The 21,085-nt window shown below is 28.7% G+C and overlaps 1 protein-coding gene across 5 annotated transcripts in view; it reads left to right on the forward strand.

The window, feature by feature from the left end:
- The window catches only part of LOC121129164 (dystrophin), a 371,133-nt gene that overhangs the window by 147,472 nt on the left and 202,576 nt on the right, over window positions 1-21,085 (forward strand). For 3 of the 5 annotated variants that reach the window (XM_071893615.1, XM_071893616.1, XM_071893617.1), the window contains exons 2-3: window positions 5,971-6,417; window positions 16,198-16,303. In XM_071893615.1, the coding sequence (XP_071749716.1) occupies window positions 6,229-6,417; window positions 16,198-16,303 (295 nt within the window). In that variant the 5' untranslated portion in view covers window positions 5,971-6,228. The remainder of the gene's footprint in view (window positions 1-5,970; window positions 6,418-16,197; window positions 16,304-21,085) is intronic. The other 2 variants (XM_040724846.2, XM_071893614.1) reach the window with 2 other exon arrangements.

Raw genomic sequence — 21,085 nt, forward strand, 5'->3', positions numbered from 1 at the left:
CAATATACCTATATGTATTTGTATTGTTATGATGAACTTTTGGTGCATTTAGCAGCCTTTTTAAATAGTTTGATAAAAGTTTTTTCGATAATTATTTGTTAAATACTTTTATGTTACAAAAAAAATTAAATTCAATACTTTTCTTTTAAATCATGATATAAAAGACATTTCGATACCAAAAAATCGGGATTTCATCCCTTTCTTAGTATTGCTTATGTTATAAACAACACCAATATCTGTGATCCAAAATAATATTTCACTAAAACAACAGATCCTTCTTAAACACCACGATAATTGAATGAAAATTTTCAGGAATTACAGAGTACAGTATTGAGCAAAAGATGTTAATTTTAAATATATGCAATTAAAAAAAAAAATTAAATACGACAAAGTATTGTCATATTTACCAGAAATAAATACTGAAGGTGCTAATGTCGGGTAAATATTTGTATACTTGCATAAATAGATTATATATAAACTGTACAAGATACTAGATAAAAAAATTTGCTAGCGTTCATTATATATTATATTCGATCTTATACACCAAATTTGTGATTTTAAAGACTATCTGTAGATGACTATTTTTCAAGCAAATGGTGTGATTAAACAAAGCAATGTATTGTTCTTTTTTAGACTTGGCAATTTACAAAAAAATTAGCTACATTAAATAGAAATGACATCAAATTGATTTCGCCTGTTTTAGTAATAAAAATTCATTATTTCTATGAGGATCCCCAAAATGCATTTAGACTTCCGAGTACACCCCTTGCAATTTTTTTACACACCGCAAATTGGCATTATCTAACATCCCTAATTAATCTACGGATTTTTAAAGAAAATCCCAAAAGTTTACTTTTTGTTGACGGGCTAACTATATAGTCATAAAGAAACACTTTTAATGGTGTAAAAAATAGAAAGAATGCAAGAGTAAAATATTTTTTTCTGTTTAAATATAAAAATAATAGATCATTAGCAGTAATTTTGAGGTTTGTTTTAGTTAAATATAAAAGAAAAAGGTAAAAAAAAAATCAAATTTGATGAGCTGTTTTATTATTTTTACTTTATTTTAATTTATTTTCCAAAATTTATGCATGAGTTGCCTTGTTAAAATTATAGGTATAAGGAGGTAGAAAGATATAATTATATGTGTGTAGTAACTGCAAAAAAATAAATAAAAAAACAATCAAATTCGATGATTCATTAGTAGAAAAAAACTTTAAAAAAGTAGGGAGTGGAGAATAAAAAAAGAGAATTATAATTATTTTAATTATTAAAAATTATTGTGGTGTTTTTTTTTTTTTTTTTTTTGCAAAATGAAAAAAAAAAATTATTTTTTAATTTGCTTTCTTTTTTTGTTGTTCAAGTAGTTATTTTGCTTCAGATGACTTTTATTATTAAATATTTACACATTAAGGCGCCTCACTTATGCCCTGATATATATATTTTTTTAAGAGCAATTATAAGTATTGACTTTGGAACAGTTTGAGGGTTTTCATGTCATTTTTGACTTGGTACACATACCATTTTAGTAACAAAATATGAGATTTTTAGATTAAAATATGCCGTATTAAGGCCTCCTGCAATGTACCCAATATAATGCATTATATCAATAATTGTATTTTTTGTCTTGTTTGGGAGAAATTTGCTCTAAAATTATATTTGATAGTAACATATGATCCACTTGATATCAGGAAACGATACTTTTACTTGTAAAAATGTGGAAACAGATCAAAATATATGCGTGTAGACGCAGTACTAAAAAGAGTATATTTAATAGTATTAATATATTTATTCATATTTGATATATGAGTTGAAAGTATTTTCGTAACTGAGCCTTAATAATATTTAAGGTCTCTAAGATGTGATCGTGAATGGCTTGCGATTCCTATATCTTAGTAAATATAACACAGAAAAATGTAAACTTACTTGAAGTTTGATAGTTGTATGAGTGGGATTATCATTTTTTTCACATATGCATAATTATCAGGAATTGTGTGTGATTGTTTTTAGAACCTGAAGGTTCTGCTTTTTAAAGTTCCTTGAGCCAATCTGACCCGCAACAAAAAAAGTATTTAAATGTAAAAAATGAACAATTTAGTTTATGGTGGCTCATATGCGACTCAACACTATTAAGGCAGGCTGGAATAAAAAGAAGAACTTGAAGGAACAAAAATGATTTTTTTTCTTCTTATACTTCTTCATAAGAAAGTATAATATTATCTTTATATCCCATTCTGTACCTTTATATCAGGAAAAAAATATATGTTGGTATGGGGTTATTAAAGGTAAAGCTTTATGTTTTTTCATGATCCTCCTCATTTAAAGTTTTTGGCCTGAGAAATCGCAGTTTCTTTAACAAAAAGCAATATATTTCTATGTTTTTGTTAATTTAATTTTGAACATATTTTATAAAGCAGTCAAACCCCACGACTTCCTTGCAAAAAATTTATCGGAGGTGCAAAACCCTAGGAATAGAGCACACAAGAGAGACACCCTAGTAACATGATAAAACTTTTATTTCGGACTGTTGCTTTAAAAAAAACCACACATTTAAAAATATTATTTGGCTCACACCCCTTAAGCCCTCTATTTAGACATAAAATGCTTCACGACCATCAGCTTTTTATCTTCATGTCTTTACATTTTGTTTAATTCATCCATATTTTTTATCTGCATGACAAGAATATTTATAAATGACACTTTTAAGATGTTTTACACAGCCATAAAAATTACCACTGCTACGAATAGAAAAAAGAAAGCATAAAGAAATAGTTATTTCTGCTTGGATTTTTTAAAGTCTTGAAGATGGATATAATTTATTTAGAGAAAATAAGTGGTTTAATTACCTATTTATCAAAAAAACAAAAAATACTTTATCAAGATTACCGATTCTATTTTTTTAAACAAAAAAAAATTATAATATAGTTTATAAAAGGAGGCATACTATTACCCTTCATTAAACTTGTTTCCTGCTAAATTTTGTTTATGATGTTACTTATCAAAAGCAAAACAAAAAATGAATTAAGAAAAAAAATTCAACAAACGTCTTTGTTCATAATATTAAACTATGAATAAATATTTTAAAGCCATACTAGTACTTATTTATCAACCTTTGTCAATGAAAAATACATTGGAATTGAATATGCCATTACTACTTACTTCTATTTAATAGTTCTCGTTTATATGTTGGAATAAGATATTAAGTAGTGTTAAGACGACTTGGTTCGAGACCGCGTTTATCCCTCCCTCCCCTCCCACGGTTATTCGGTATGTGGTCCATCAATACGAGAGCAATCTATAATTATTTTTTTTAAATTCGTTTGTTGACAAATAATTGTGAATTTATTACACCAATTATACTTATAAGTAAACATTTATTTCTACACTGAGCCTATCCTGAAGTTAAGGATTCCATATTCCAACTTCCCTTAATTACATTATTCTAACCACCAGAGGCTATTCACCTTGAATACCTATCACAGATTGGAAAACGTGCTGATGCAACTCCACTCTAACAATTTGTTTTTTTATTAATGTCCCATCGGACATTTGAGGATGCCGCGGAAATTGCAGCTTTCCTCGTCAGTTTTTATAAATCACAACCAATTCTCCCTGCGAGGAGACTGTATTATTTACCAATGGGGTGACGCAAATTGAATTAATTAAAAGTGCAAAAGTACATCGTAAGAATGAAATAATTAAAAATTAATGGATTTTTTTTAAGGACAATATCAGGGTCAGTTCAGTACCATACATCAAATGAAGTTATTAAGGTGATATTAGTACTCTTTTTAGTATCTCAATGTATCTAAGAAACTTGAATAAAAATATTAAAAATCACCAAAATACGTCTATTAAATACTGAGTTACATGTACATATATATGATGTAAAATAATCAATTCCATATTTATCCTTTTCTTTACTTTATTACTATACAATAGTTCAAGGCCCAGGGCAAGTAACGTAGAGTTAATATTTATAAAGTATTTTGTAACGACTTTGGATAAGTCCATAAATTCTGAGTGGAATAGCAACAAAAGTAGGCCTACTCATACATATATAAATATATGTATCTACTTATGCATAACCTAAGGATGCATAAAGGCCTTTATGGCATACACACTTATTCCTTTTATCATAATTAAATGTTGCTTATAATAAATAAAAAAACTCCCTGAAGCAGTATTTTAAAATATATATAAGAGTTTTTTTTTCTTTTTAACTCAACCTAGTGCAACTTAAAAATACTTTGTACATTCATAAAATACATAGGTATAATATTCCAAATGCATTAAAAGAAAAAAAAAAAAATGCATTTGATAACAAGAGAACAACCGAATACTCTAAATAATTAATGAGAACTTTACAAATTACTACATACAAACACCAAAGCTATAAAACAAAGTGATTCCATTTCCTGATTTTGTTATCATAGCCTCTAAAAAATCTTTTTGTAATAGTTAAGAAATACTTCACATCTATGTACTATATCTATTACTTTAATAAAGTATACATACTTTGCCTCTTTTTGTGGTCAAAAAAGTATTCTTTTAACTAACAAAATTAAGTAAAAAATTGTTATAAATGTGGTCTGACAACAAAAATCAACATAGAATGTTTGTTTGTTCTTGAAAATTAATTGTTAAATACATTTGTATTTTTTGACAACTAATAGTAAATTTCTGTCAGCAAGTTATTCGGATGGACCCTTTGGAGTTAGAACACATTGCATTTAAAGTAGCCAAAAGTAATTGTAAATTTTAAAAGAATGAGAAACTGGTAGATTTGATTAAAACAACCATTTAAGGCCAATATAAACATCGGAAATGAAATAAAGGTTATAAACTATAGCTAAATTTTCTGACTTTCACACATCCTACGAATTTGAACGCAAAACCTTTAATTCCCTCAAGTATGTTCATGAAATAATGCCCTGTATCCATATATTAATTAAAATACATCTTTTATATTCTGTCTTCTTCTTAAATTTTCGTCATATATTGTTTTATTTTGACACACAGCTTACATGTCTATCTATACATTAGACTGTTTTAAAAATATATCATTAAAAGTAAGGAAAACACTATTTCTGGTTCATCATTATCTAAATAAAGACTTTTATAACTTTTATTTGGGTTCTCACAAAGTGATTCATTAAAAGATGTTTCACGGTTTTTCTGAAGCAAAGTAGAAATGTTTCCATACTTTATTCATTTGTTGACTAACCATTATTACTCAAAATTAAGTTAAATTCAAAATATACAAACTGCATAATTTTTTTTTTTTACTCAAAACTTAATCCGACAAATGTTTCTACAGCAAAAATTTTATAAAATTCAATTATAATTATGATATGTTAGTTGTTTTTTTTATGTTGAAATTCCTATCTGATTAAATGTTACATGAAATGGTATAATCTCATGATTTTATAACAATGTTGGATTTGTAAACAGCCTAAAACATAAATTCTTAAATTTTTTACATTCCCGACTTTAGGATTTTGTAAAAATAATGACAATTTTTTTGCATATTATTACGTCATATATTATCTCAGAAAATATTTTTTTTTTAAAAAGACTTGGTATTTTTTTCTAATAAAGCAATTATTTAATTGATGTCGTAGCTTTGCATTTTTAATTTTGACAACAACATTTTGACATGGGGATTTTATACACAAGTACATCTTCTACAAATCAATAACAGACACCCACCCAAGATACCATATTATAGGAGTTAGAGTACCACAGTTTGAGAACCATTGTTATATATGTAACTAATTATCTTGTAGCATGCATAGATGTAAGGCGGTGATACGAAACTTTACATCACTCTAGAAAAAAACTGCTTTCTTTTATTACTAATAGTTATTTATGTAATCTCTAGTGGAGTATAGATGCTCCAATGTGCCCTGATTAGGAAACACTGATAATGTAAGGTACAGAAATAACCTCTTTTTTATCGATCTACAGTTAGAAAGAGAGACAGAGTATGGTGGATTTTTTTATAGAAAGATCCTTCACCGATAGTAAATCAGCAACCACTCAGCAACACTTTCTTCCTCTACTTCTTTCATGTTCTGATCCAACATGATGAATTAAAAACCATCATATCATAATTGCCCGAGTGAGTGCTAGTCTCCTAATTTCATCCTTAAGAGACTTCTTTGTTTATTTGTGAATTTATTCAAAATATATTTCATCAAATGAAAAGTGAATAGTAAATGATCAATGGCAAGCCATCGATCAGAGTCAAATGGTGGGAATATCAACGGTAGTAGCAGCAAACTAGACAGCAAAAAGATTACAGAGAGTAGTGCACCACCAACTGCTGCCACCACAGGAGGAAGTTCCTCCTCATTTTTTTCAGCTGCTGCATTTGTTAGCTCTGCAAGTGGAAACTTAGCAAATAAATTTAATGTAAGTATTAATTATAAGTATACAGCTGTATTGACCTTTTCGAAAATCGTTTTTAGAGTGTAATATTTTCGTACTTTTCCCAAGTTATTGGGTGTAAAGAATATTAGGATTGTTTTTTGTTTTTTTTTATAGTTTAAAGTTTGTAACGTACTATATTAAGGACCTTAAATATATGAAAATTACCTATTTCCAAAATATCTTATAGCTTTTTTTCAAAAATCATAATAAATTGAAAGGACATTATGACAAAAACAAATTAAAACTAAAATTTGAAATCATTTGAATAATATTATGAAATTTTTTGTCCTGTCAATATATAACATAGAACATTATATTAAGGAAAAAAGCCAAAGTGATACCGCCTACATTCGGTATAAAATTTGCCATATTTGTTTTTGTTTTTTCTTCGTGTGCTAATAAGCAGTTTTCTTAACAAATACCTCTCATTTATTTATCTTGATCAGTTATTAATTAATAATATTTTGTAATAAAAGAATCATAGAAATACCTTTGATTTGAATATAATACATATTTTATGCCATAAAAATAAAATATAGTTTATAAATTATATATCTAATTCTTAAAATTTATAAATATTTAGATAACAAATAAAGTTATCAAATGGTTTCGAATAAATAAGGAAGTGTATGATTAAATACAATATAATTATTATAATATAATGCGCCTTTATTTTTATTACAAAGTGTTATGTTTTTATTTAAATAAAATAAAAAATATTCAATTTTGATAAAAAATGAGAAATTTAATAGACATCCAAATAAAGGTCCCATTTTTGGTCATTTTCTTCTCTTCAGCAAATGATAATATAAAATAATTTATATACTTTTTGAATTTAAAAACATGTATCTACAAAATATATTACCTATTTTGTTTATATCTTTTAAGGTAGATAATTACACAAAATCGAGTATTAATAAAGGTCACTTTCATAAAAGTAATCAAGAATACACACAAGGGCAAAAAAAAAGTTTTTTTATGTTATTAATATGCTATTACGAGTTTATAACATTTTTTTTTTAAAATACAGTTATATAAAATACAGTTACTGTATGTGTATGATTTCTAGGTCATTTTCTCAAAATCCTCTCGATAATATGACCTTCCATTTTTTTAAGGGTGTCCTTTTGGTTAAATTTTCATTTGATGAAACGTTGCCTCATAATAGGAATTTTTGAGGCTGTGGAATCGCCTGGTTATATTTGTTTTATCAAAAAATCATGTTAGTTATCAATTTTTCTATGAAATCATTTCGAATTAGGGGGGTTATCTCCTTTAAGAACCATGTGTCAGACATTCCAAAAACTAAAAGTGAAATAAATACAAAAGTATATTCATGAAAATGATTTTTTGAGAAGGTTTAATAAAACACCCATCTCTTCAACAATAAGAAACAACTGTGCAAGATCTTCAAGTGTGATGATATTGTTCTTTTGAGCAAAATCTCAAAAAAAAAAAAAAAAACTCGTTAGTTTTAAATTAGTTTTTTTTTACTTATTACAAAAAAGAGTGAAAGTTTTATTCCATATTATAAATTGTACAACTCTACTGTAAGATGAATATAAGGAACTATGTTTCTTTGGGATTTTCTGAGAATGTATATTGTGTACAATTTGGAATTTTGTACGATTTGTAACTTTTATTATTACTGTACAAGTTGCAATTACTTCGTCTTAACATTTTTGATTTAGATTATAACATCAGCTATTTCAATTTCCAACTATAAATTGACGTAATCATTTCATTTTGATTCGTTAAAATTTTGCATTTACCTTGTATTAAAAAAAAAATAACTGTGGGGATTTGCAGACACGTGACTATTATGAAGAAGGAGCTGCCCTTCCCTTGCTTAAATAGTAAACTCAAAAATTTAGAAAAAGAAAACGTATATTAACAATTATTTTTTCCTTATGGCACAATTTTCTAATTATCATTTTTCTAGATAACGTATTTTCTCGTTAAATTATTCTAAAAAAATGTTATCTCCCGTTATAAGACGTTTAAAGAGTAAAAAAAATGTTTTTAATAAATTAATGGATAATGAGTCAAATTTTGCCTCTTTCAAAAAAAATTGGGGGAAAAAAATTATGTCAAAATTGTTAAAGATTTGTCAAAAACATCAAAACACCCCTTAAAAAATGGTATTATTAAAATTATTAATTAATAATTTTCAAATAATGAGTGAAAAATTTCAACCTCAATATAATGACCCTCCAGATAATATACAATTATATAATTAATTATTGTTGTTTTGTACATAAAAGACCAAAGTGTTGATCTTTTTTATTAAACTCTTTCTCTTAAGCAAGCATCTGAGTATTAAAACAAACTGTATTAGGGATATATGTAAATTTCTTGGGTTCTCAATCTATCTTTAAAATTTGAACCAGGGCCATTACTTCACCAAAAAAAATATGTGATATAATTATATGGACATCTTGTAAAAGTGAAGGAAGCATATTCATATTGTCATACCTGATACGAGCTGTTTCATCACATACATAGAATATATTCTCATTTTGCCCTTTCGAATTAATATACACCGAGTTGTGCTTGAATGTACGACAATGTTATTGAAACCGACTAGTGCCTTCCACATAATTTACATTCTTAACAATCATTCTATAAACAAACAAAAGTAAATGTTACAAAACCAGCCTTATGTCAATCCAAATTGTTGTAAGAAATGTATTAGTTTTGTTTTGTCTGTTTTTTATTCACCTGATGGTGCTACACTGATTAAGTGAACATTTTATTTCGGAATAATTTATTTATACAGAAAACATATTGTTTCAGAATAAAATATGGGAAAAACTACAATAATTCCATTAAAAAAAAAACATTTTCATATTATATTGTACCTATAGATGCATCCCGTGAAGGCAGTACCGGCGGTTCGTACTGAGCTAAGGGTAAAATCTCTAGTGTGTATGTATAGTATATATGAAAATAAAAATAAAAAGGTATATATAATATTTTTTTAATCATTCAAGAAGAAAGAAAACACAAAACAAAAAAGAAACTGTCTTTAAATTTACATTTATAGTAAATGCAACAAGAAGTGTATTTATTTAATACTTTGAGGAATTGAAGTATAATTAAAGTTGGAGAAAGTTTTTTTTTTTTTTTATTCAAAAAAAGAAAAGAAATCAATTTATGATTTGGGATGCATGAATGCACTTTGATATTTCCTAAAAGAATAAAAACTATTTTATTCTTCTGTTGTAAAAATATATATATATAGTTTAGGATATGCAAAACCATTTCTTTTAGTTATACTAAATGTGCAGTTCATCCAATTTTCCACCGTTCCTAAAATAAGGATTAAATTAGAATGGATGTACATTTATGATGTGACAACGCCCAATCATAAGCAGAAATAAAATAATAATGAGAAAATCGTAATATGAAATTTTTTATCTTTTTACGAGTATATTGTAATTAATAATGACGGTAAAACTTTTTGACAAATGGGAGTTTTAATGGAGCACTGCTTCTTCATGTTAGTAGTATAATTACTTTCATTCTTGTTTTTAAATTAATGCAGCTGGATGTTGATAAGTATAGTAGTAAAAAATATACCCTCACTGGAGTGTGAAATTTTTGTTGATATCAATTGTAAGAGTATTATTATGGTTCTCTACAGCTTGTGTTATTATTCATCCATTCTTGAAGAGAGGACATTCACATATAATGTGCTTGGGCTCATGAATGACAGAAAGTAACATCAGGATTTGTTTTGGAGTTATAAGTGTATGTTTTTGTTGGACTCAGAGTAGAATTGAAGATTGACGTCAGTTGCCCATGTCTAAGCCGAATATTAGGAGAAATTTGAGGTTATTTCATTCATAAATCTTTCATAGCTCATTGTAAATAGTCCGTTAGTGGACTTTATGCCAAAAACATTTTTGCCAAAGGTCGTTTTTTCCGAACGATGATTTGCCGAACGGACATTTCGTCGGAGAGCTATTTCTCCTAAAATGATATTTAGTATATTTATGTATACAATTGTTTGTTTTAGTTCAATTAAAAATAATAGTATCGTAAATAAGTATTGTGTATATACTATACATGACATATTGATAAATTAATTAGTGTTATTTTACAAAATTTCATTTTTTTTATTAATTATCATTTTATAAACATAACACTATTATGTTTATTCGAATGTAGTTTGAACTTTTACTGTTGTTGTACTTTAAATAATAAATATACAAGACATCCATTTTCATGAAAGATTTTTTTATCACGTTTTTGTTATCAATTAACTATCATTCACAAGCATAATATCAGGTAAGAGTTATAATTTCCACATTTTTATGATTTATAATGTGTCAGAAATAAAGAATTAAAGCTGTACCGAAGCGAACCCCAGAGAATAAACAAGGAACCACTAATAGGTTGAGTCGTAGGAGAGGACAAAGAAATGTGATACGTAAATTAGGAAAACTGTTAAGCTCAATACAGTTGAATCAATTGGAAAAGATAGATGACAACAATGATTCTCGTCTATTCATAAACTTTTTTTTTTAGTATAATAAGTACGAATTAGTCATGAGTATGTAGATTAGTATTTTCTAATTTGAACAATCACTCATTTAGAATTATAAATAATTAACAACGGAAAAGTGATTAGCAAGTTCTCAATTCGAGTTGCTTTTATCCTTGTTTATTACTTAATTTATTCATAGTACTTCAATGGTAAAGATTCGAACTACTTTCGAATCACATACTACAGTGCTGTGTTTATATAATGATCATTAATGAATATAATCAGAGAAAAAAAATATTTTTCTGTAAAAAAAGTACTTATAGACCATATGGACAATACCTTTTTATCATAAAACTATCTAAATTTAATTAAAATATGCAATCTCATATATTAAATATCCTTTTTCGGCGATATGTTGTAATTTTCCTTCGACGAAAAAGCTTTCAGACTATTGTCCTAGAGCCTAAATAATCTAATACTATGTCATGACAGCTTTGCTTCTCTCTCTTGCTCAACATTCTTTAAATGGACATAAATGACACAATCAATCATTTTGGCTTCTTCTTTCACATATCAGCAGGTCACAATTATATTAAAAAACATGGCTAACTTTTTATATTATTTTTAAATATAAATTGTTACATGTACAGTTTAAAATTTAGAGAAAATCATCAAAAATTATAGAAATTGTGGTAATGTTCTTAGAATACCATTATTTTTGTACCGAAACCACATTAGAATTAAATTTTTGAAACTTTTTAATACTTTTTCCTTTTAAAATATCAAACAAGAATCTCGTAAAAAACCATTCATTTGCAATTACAGAGGCTATTGCATGATTTTGTTCGATACGAGGTTATTTTGTAAATGAGGCCACTGAAGATCATTTTGATTCTGTTTTTGTTATAAAACAGAATCAATTAGCAAAGACGAGCTTTCTTAAATCCCTTTACAAAACATATTTCCCCGAAATAGCAATATTTGCACCAACCACATGGGTTAACAACACTTTTTTTACGTTTAGTTTATGTTCAATTTATTTCTTCTCAGTTTTTGAGCTTTTTTTATCACAAGTTAATTATAACAATTTACTTATAGCTATAATAAAACTCAAGTAATGAATTTCCATAAACATTTTTTATATCTTGACGGATATATTTAATTTTTTTTTTTTCCTAACTTAAAAAACTAATACTAGCAATAAATACTAGTACATAAGAATCTGAATTGCAAATGAAACATTATTTTGCTGATGCCAATTCCAATTACAGAAAAAACACCCGACTGTCCAATTCCAATTAATAGATCGATCAATAGTACAAATACCTCAATCAAAATATTTTTTCAATTTGAAATATTACATAAACCACAATATAAAAAAATATTTTAATATATATTTTTTAATATTATTATTAAATATTATAATCATATTATCAAAATATATTTAGAAGATAAATATATATTTATATAGGTATATATAAAAAAATGTACTCTGCTATTTTTTAATTTATTCTTCATATTTATGAGAAAATTCTTCAAGATCAATTCATTTAATATTAGCAAATGCAAATGCTAAAAATTAAAAATATTTTGTTTAAGTTTAGAAGTTTGAAATTTAAAGTTATGTTGTTGAATGTCCAAAGTTTCATTAAATTTCCGTTCAAGTGATAAATAAGAATTTAATCCTTAAAAATATAAATATTAATATAATTCTTTACTTCCATAAAATCATGATGAAATGCATATTACACTTACAGGATTACTTAAAAACAAGGATAAAAAAATTCATTTCCCAGCCACAAGATGTTTCATAACAATAGAATTCATTGTTCGTTTCAATTTATCTTCATTAAGATTCGTTTATTTATTTTTGCAAATATACATTTCATAGTACAATACTGTATTGCCCATATTTTTGCATTTGTCGTCAACACAAAAACTTTTTTTGAATATACATGAAGAGAAGGATAAATTCTGATTAATTTTTGTATTTGATAAATATACACCGCCTAGTACTTCAAAAACTTATTTAGGTCAGGTATGGGTCGTATATATATACTGGGCCGTGCTGAATTATTTACCAATTTTTGTTCAGAACATATCGCGGACAATAATGACATTTGAATGACTTGAGAAACAATTTATTCATACATATTTAGAATAATAAAATAGTTTGTGATCAAATTTAATCAATGTAGGCACCATTTGACTGAATGACACTGGTCAGGCGACGTCTGAAGCTGCCACAGACTTGCTGGATGTAATCGGCGTCCATGGAGGCCCAGGCCTTGTTGACAGGAGCCTTTAAGGCATTTTTATTCTTATGTCGTTTTTTGCAGGCCTTGGTCTCCACGTGTGCCTAGACAGGGAAGTCTAGTGGGTTCAGATCTGGGCTCTGAGGGGGCCAGGGGGCCAGTATTCCTTGGCCAAAAGTTCATGTTGTCCTTAAGCCACTCCTGAGCTTTCTAGGAAGCGTGGGCAGGTGCTCCATCTTATTGAAACCCCTAAGGAGAGTTGCCGACTATGGATTTGATCCACGGAAGGACCTTGGACGCCAGAATCTTCACATAATCCTCCGCTGTTAATCTGAACCAGGGGGAACCATACCGGCTTCATGGCCTTCCCGTTGGATCTCCAAACATATCCAAAGCTCACAACACGGTCATTTTGCCTGTTGAAAACAGGATCGACCGTAAAAGTTTTCTCATCTGAAAAAGTGATGATCCGTCCCGATGAGCTCTTGATATCATTCAATTTTCTTGGCACGGTCAAGTCTGACTTCTCACTGACGTTCAGTTAGCAAAGGGCGTTCAGTACGCCTCAGGGACTTTCCTCCAGCCCTTTTCAATGCCTTTGAAACAGTTGATGTCGACGTTCCCATCTTTCTGGCCATGTAGGCAATGGACCTGTTGGGAGTCCTCTTGAACACTGCCTTTACTTGCCCTGTTGAGACAGTGGGCTTCCTGCCAGCCCCAGGGGAATGGTTGAGATCACCCCCAGTCTCCAAGCACTTGGAAACGTTGTAAATTGTCTTCAACGAGGCCCCAACCTGTTCCTTAATGTTGTTATGAGGCACTCCCGCTCGGAGGAGGGCTGCAATTTCGATCCTCTTTGTTTCCTGATTGGACATGGTCTCACGTGTGGAAGTTGTTACGCTCTCACAGGAAGGATTTTTGTTTATTTTAACAGTAAAAATACGAAACAATCAAATTGGTTGCCACAAAACCTCTTAAAAAGTATATTTACATCATCGGTAAATAATTTTGCACGACCCGGTATTTCTGGGACTAAATGAAGTACTTAATAATGTTTAATATATTTTAATGAATTCGTTCGATTTATGAGACTTTATCTATTTCCGATATCTCATTTCAAATTAAATATATCATTTTACTTTTACCTTAACTACGACAAGGAATGTTTCCACAACTATAAGCGTAAATTGCACTTCATTCAATGGAGGTATAAGAATATTATTGCTAAAGAAATAGAAGATAATTAGTCACACAAATTTCATTTAAACTCAGTTTTGAAATAAAACAAAACAATCTACCTCGCTTTTGTGTTTACAAGGGACATTTATATAATTCATTTTCTTTCAATTTTTGTCATTTCAAAAAAAAAATATATATATATAAGCCCAAAAATACTTGAATATTTGAGTGTCAACATAAAGGATATCTTGAAAATAAGTCATACCTAATATATTGTCTTAATAAATAACTAAATATCCTTTCATTGACTTATTTTGGTTAATTATCACCTTTATATTTTAACTTTTGGGATTGATTTAAATATATAGGAGTAATAAATATAGTCTAGAGTTCTCAATTGATAACAATAACTTTTTAAATTTCAAATATGGCATATAAAATAAAATATATTTTATCTTTTTCTATAACTGACTTAGAACTAATATAATATTTTAGTTTAATTTGTGTTGCCTACGAATTATTAATCAAAATAATTTTTTAAGATAAATTCAAAATAGTTCTTTCAAAAATATAAATTCAATCTAAACTTAGTGTTGAGAAAAACTATCCCAGCTTTATTTTGGGTTAACAGACCATATATGCATATTGTGTATATTCTTTTTTCGTAATATATTCTTTGTAGAAGTTACTTAAGCCCCTACATAAGTTAAAATATAATCGATCTTTTGATGTAACTTCTTCATGTCAAATAATCAAAAGTATACTTACATCATGTTACACTATTTGTCCACCAAAAAAAGTGTGAGTGTGTGTGGGGGTGGGGTGTTAATATTGTAGAAAAGAAGAAGATATATTAAACTAATTCTAGTTATGGAATGCTTAAGTGTCTTAAAACTAAAGAAGGATGTATAAATACCCTTTTAAAATTCGATACGTAATAAAATGTTATAAATTGGGAAAGAGTCAAATAAGTTAAACAGCTCGCGGGAGGAAACATAGTATGTTAGTATTATTTGTTGAACTCAAAAATCTCAATGTGATATGTGGGAATTATAATTTTGTCTCGTCTTTAGTAGTATTTTGTTGTCAAAAAGTGTCCTTCAGATTTTTGTAGAACATAAGCTCATCCATTTTTTAGTTCTAATTATTTTTTTAATTTGGTATTGGATATTCTCTAATCCCGGGATTCAGATTTTTAAATTACGGGATCCCGTTATAAAGTATTAGCCACCCCTCATTTTCTCCATTTTTATTTTGCTCAGATTTGATATTTTTTAATGGGTTGGTCACGGGATTTGGAATTCCGTAGTCAAATCTGACATATAACACATAACCTTTCCATAAAAAGTGATGTAACTAGTTTTGATATAACCAGGGGCTGTATACTTTCTGAATACATAACCCGAGAAAATGTATTGCAATAATTAAATCTACTAGGTGTAAAAACAAAAATTAATTCCTGGATCTTCAGAGAAAACTCCTAATAATTATAGTAAGGACATTTGTACTAACACTGTGTTAATTTTGTCATTAATTTTAACAATTCGTCTTCTTTTTCAAATTTCATCACTTTTAGTTTCATGTTCATTTTTAGAAGAAAAAGAATGGAAATAACGAGACTTATTTTGATACCGGAACCTGAACCAAAATATTAAAACACAAATAGATAAATATGATGGAAAAAGGCAAACAAAATTACAGTCAGTTTCTAAACCTTTTTTCTTCAAATGTTGTTTGACTATTGTTGTTATTTGTGTATAATTATAGATATTATCCATCTTTTTCTACTTGAAAAATGTATATTAAATTAATTTTTGGACTTTTTATTTTTTGCAGAATGTTTTGAAAGAGTTGGAACAAAAGAAACCTCAACTAGATGAGTTAGTAAAAACAGCAGAAAATCTACGAGACACGCCTATCAAACAACAGATCCCAACAAAAGGTAAAAATATTTAGTTTTCTTAAATATAAGTATTTTTCAACGTCATATTCATGCACAAGCCTTCATATTTTATTCATTGCAGTAAGGTTATTTTTAAAAGGATACATTATCTTCTTACAAAATATATAGAATTTTGATTAATTTATCACTTTCAAATATATATTTAAATTTATAAATTACATGCTTAAGCACCTTTGGTAAATATTTTAAATAAATAATGATTTATAACCAAAAAATTGCACGTCACATATCCAATATTTTCCCACCGGTTGCAGTATTTATATAAGTAGCAGTATTTTGATATTTTTCAATACTTTTTCCACTTATAACATATAACAAAAATGTATTTAGAGACCATTTACATACATTTAAAGACTTTAGCTATTCGAAAAAGATTTCGTGAGGCCCAGATCTAGGTAGGGATAACATAATAATTTATAACCATTGCCAAGCTCCATTTTTGTGGCATTTATCTGAATCAAAGACAATTGTGTCGGAATATTTTCCATCCAATGAAAGGGTCCACTGCCAATGATATCCCTTAACAAAGCTTACATGAGATAATTCGTTTTGGATTTCTACTTTTTTTTGGGGGTGGGGGGCATACCTGATATCTCGTCATAAAAAGGAAAAAAAATATGTATTAAAAAAGGGGATAATTTCAGCCAGCGTAGATTACTCAAAATTATAAACAGTTGGTAATTTTCATTATATATTTTTTTTATCAAAGCTGTTTAAAATTAAGTGATTTGAGTTCATGAAAAAGTGCAACTACTACTAGAAACAGATGGGCAGGTCATCTGAGTCAATTATAAGGGAAATTTTAAAGACCATGAATTCTATTGAACCTCTTTACTATAACCCAAGATTGAATAGTTGAGGTAAATTCTGTAGGAAAAAAGTATAACTTTTGTTGAACAATATATTTATAGCTAATAATCCGGGGAAAGATAATTTCATTTTTTTAATGATAACCAATAATTTATTATCAAGCTGGCATTCCAAAACACTTCTTCATAGGGTTGGAAGCACTCTCTCAATATATAATAAGATCGATAATATTTTTTTTTTTAAAAAGAAAACGTGAAAAAAATATTGGACGAGCTGAACCTGAAAGAAATAGTAATGGGGACTTATACTTAAAAACAAGTTAACAGATTCCATTAAAAATGGTTGCGAGACCTCTCTTTTTACATACAATTCGTAAAAGAATATTGAGTCTAAAATGTGTTTCTTCTGGAAAACATCAAGACCTCCTTCCTTTCGTTTTACTTTTTCTCGAAAGTAGCTCCTGCGGTGAAAGTAATGGAGAGTGTTTGATTCTTGAGAAGTTATCCCAGGAACTACAGAATCCTATTTCTCCTTTTTTTTCCTGGACACTGCAATACTTTTGGGAAAGATTTTTCCGGATATAGATAAATTGTTGCAATCAAAAATCAAGTTATTCATCGATGAATGAAATAATGTTCCTGACCCACTAAAGGCCAAGCTGACGATCCCTATTGCTAACCCAGAAATAATTAAACTAAATTTAGGGCCTCAGCTAAGGGCACTGACGATCATTTACGTGGAACTTAGAGTCTCTTCTAGAACTCTTATAGGGACTTATGAAGAAGCCAGTGCTATCTCCAGAACAACTGCAGCTTTGCTCAGTACAACTGATTAATCGGAGGAATAATAGAAAAATGAAATTGATTTGAAGCATTGTAGGGCAATTTCGGACAAGCTTCTAGATTGAGAAAACAATATTCAAGGAGAATTTCCCTGTGCCAGAGGGCCATGTCTTTTACGCAGCCTAGTGTCTATGAAGAATAAGGACTGTCCGCCAAGGATGGAAGGTGCAGATTAATTTTAATTAATAATCAAAATAACTTTCATGAGCATGACAATTACTATAAAATATGTTTTATTTATTCATATCATGTTTGCATTAGTGGTTGCATTGAATCAATATTTGTTGACACTAATTTGTATATGTTCGTTCATGTCAAAATAATAATGATAGGAAAAAAAAAAATATGATTACGGTTTTATTATGTACAAAAACCTTTATTGAGGCGAACAACAATCTAAAAAAAACCTTAATTTTGCAAGGGGGAGGCCTCTCAAGCAATTATAGAGGTAATACAGGCAATTTTAACATTAATATAAATCAAAAACTATTATTTTTATATTTTTTAGTATTTGCTGTGTCAGTTAATAATATTGTACACCTTGTTTTGAATCATTTAAGGGGTCTAAAATGTAATCTATGATTTTCAGTTATCCTGTTTTATCAAAAGTAATGATAACCCTTCTTTTTGTCCAACAACTACCTTTTTAATTAACAGTTTTAATACATAAAAATAATGTAAAGCATATTTTTAACTAATTTTTACTATATCCAAAACGCTGAAGTCAGTTTTAATGTTCCCAGCAGGAAATATCTTCCTTTAGGAAGGAAAAAAAGTTATCCTGAAAACGGGACAGTCTAATGTATATACAAATGTTACATTAATACCATAAACCTATTTTTCAACAAGGCAATTCATTTGCAGCATAGTAAGACGATAAGTATAAATTCACATTTTCCTCGTGAAATTATCCATTGATTATATATTTTGAATTTCATTCAAACATTTTTGTATGCCAAAAATAGTCAAATTTCTCAAATAATGAAATCAAAAACTAATTTGTCAAATATGATAGTATGGCGTTAAAAGTAGTGTTAAAAAGTGCACTTGTCCTGATTATAATTTTAGCTGCAGATCATTAATTCGAGTCGAAATTGATGTTCTCATTGGTATAATATATTTGGTAACGTATGAAGATTTTACTTTAGTGGAAAAAAATCATAATATTATAAAAAGAAAAACCATTGAAATGTGAACATTTTCCTCAAATATTTGTAAAAAAAAAATTCGTAATAAAATATTAATATATAATAATATTATTATATAATGCTTATTAAATATATTGAAAATTATCCTCCCATGAGTAGTTAAAAAATTGTATTCTTTCAAAATCTTACAATATTTGGATCTTGAGGTATTTTTAGGACAACAAGAATCCTTTGATACGAATATATATATTTTTCAAAAAAAACAACAACTCTACAAATATTATTGTAAGTAATAAGTTTTACTGAGGCCACAAATTACACCATCAGCCGATTCGAAGCCATGTAAATTTTTCAGTGCTGGCTGACTGTGGCTTTGAGGGCCTGGGTGTTTTGATGACGGATACTCCAGGCCTTCCTTCAACATGTACCCAAAAGGTGTAGTCAAAGGGGTCGGCATCAGGGCTGTGGTAGGGGTAGTGGAGGGCAAAAGTCAAAAAGAGTTTGAAAGACCCCATAATCCATTCAAAAGAGTCTTGCCACGAAGGAGATGCTGTCTTTCATTGCTGGTGTCAAAAGTGCCCTTCCCACCCTGAAAAGGTTCTTTCCAGACACTATTTTGATAGCTATCTGGACAGTCTAGTGAAATCTCTTGTACGAGCCCTCATGGACTTGAGAAGATTGGCCTGAGAAGCTTTCTTTAACTCCTCCAGTTTTACCTATTTGACAAATACCTTCTTCCTCTCTAACGTTTTGGACTGGTGGAAGGCGTAGACAGTGGTCTTGAAGACGTCCAATTTTTTGGAGTGTGCAAATGGAAATTCGTCAATCACGTTTGTGTTTCATTTTCTCAATTTGGAAGAAAGCAACAGAGCTCAGATTGGTTTGTTTTGTAACTACTTATTTATGCTTTCATATAACGAAATATTAATAAAGTTCAATCACTCAACCTTCATTAATTATTGAATTAGTAAATGTTCAGATTTTAAAAGAGCATCAGGTACTACACTTACTCCATCTGACCTAGGAAATTGTCATTGAAGTCCATATACATAAAGAATATTTCCTTCTCTAAGAATGAAAGGGCGCGAACCTACGCACATTGAGTTCCAGATAATTATTTCTACCTTGTGCGTTGTCCATTAAGCTACCTTGTTTCATTTTAAGTATTTCATTTGAGTTATCCTTTTGTTGGTGTTGGGTACTTGTGTAGTAGTTGTAAAGCACTTTGAAAAGACTGTTTTTATAGGTAAATGTTGTATTTATTAATTATAGTTCGTATTATGCTTGGTTCATTACTGGTCATACAAAGGATATTTGTATTTAGGTTATTCAGTGCCGTTTTTAGTCATATTTTACAATGAGGCACCTGTAGATTTTATGCTTTGACAGAAAAAAGTTTAAGAACCCTTGATCTACATCATCTTGAGCGTCATTGGCAAAAACAAATATCCACGGTGATATTTAATGTTTTAATGGGTAAAGGTACACCATTATGTGGGCATAGGGGATAGATACAGGCCACCCCGCACTAGACCCACTGGATGTTTGCTTGCCACGGGATAGCTTGGCTTTCGAGCCTTTGTTATAATTAATGACTTGGATAGGTAGAATGAAGAACAACTATAACAAATAAATCGACGGGGAATTAATCATTTGAAACAAAACTTTGTCCCTTACAAATATCTATTATTAGTACATAGACAACTGTAAAACAAAACACAGTAAAACAAAAAGAATCTGGTGATTAAAAACTTCTTTAGCAAAAGAAAATGATAATTACTCTATATATGTATATAATAAGAAAATAAAAGATGGAAGGATATAAATTATAATGATTTTGTAGACCATAAATCATCATTTTAAAACTTTTTTCTTCTTTTCCCCTTCTGCCTTCTACTATTATGGTTGTACTACTTACTTTTTTTATCTACCAGCTCAAATAATGGTTAAAACATTAATCA

The sequence above is a fragment of the Lepeophtheirus salmonis genome, chromosome 14 (assembly GCF_016086655.4).
Source record: "Lepeophtheirus salmonis chromosome 14, UVic_Lsal_1.4, whole genome shotgun sequence".
Lineage (NCBI taxonomy): Eukaryota > Metazoa > Arthropoda > Copepoda > Siphonostomatoida > Caligidae > Lepeophtheirus > Lepeophtheirus salmonis.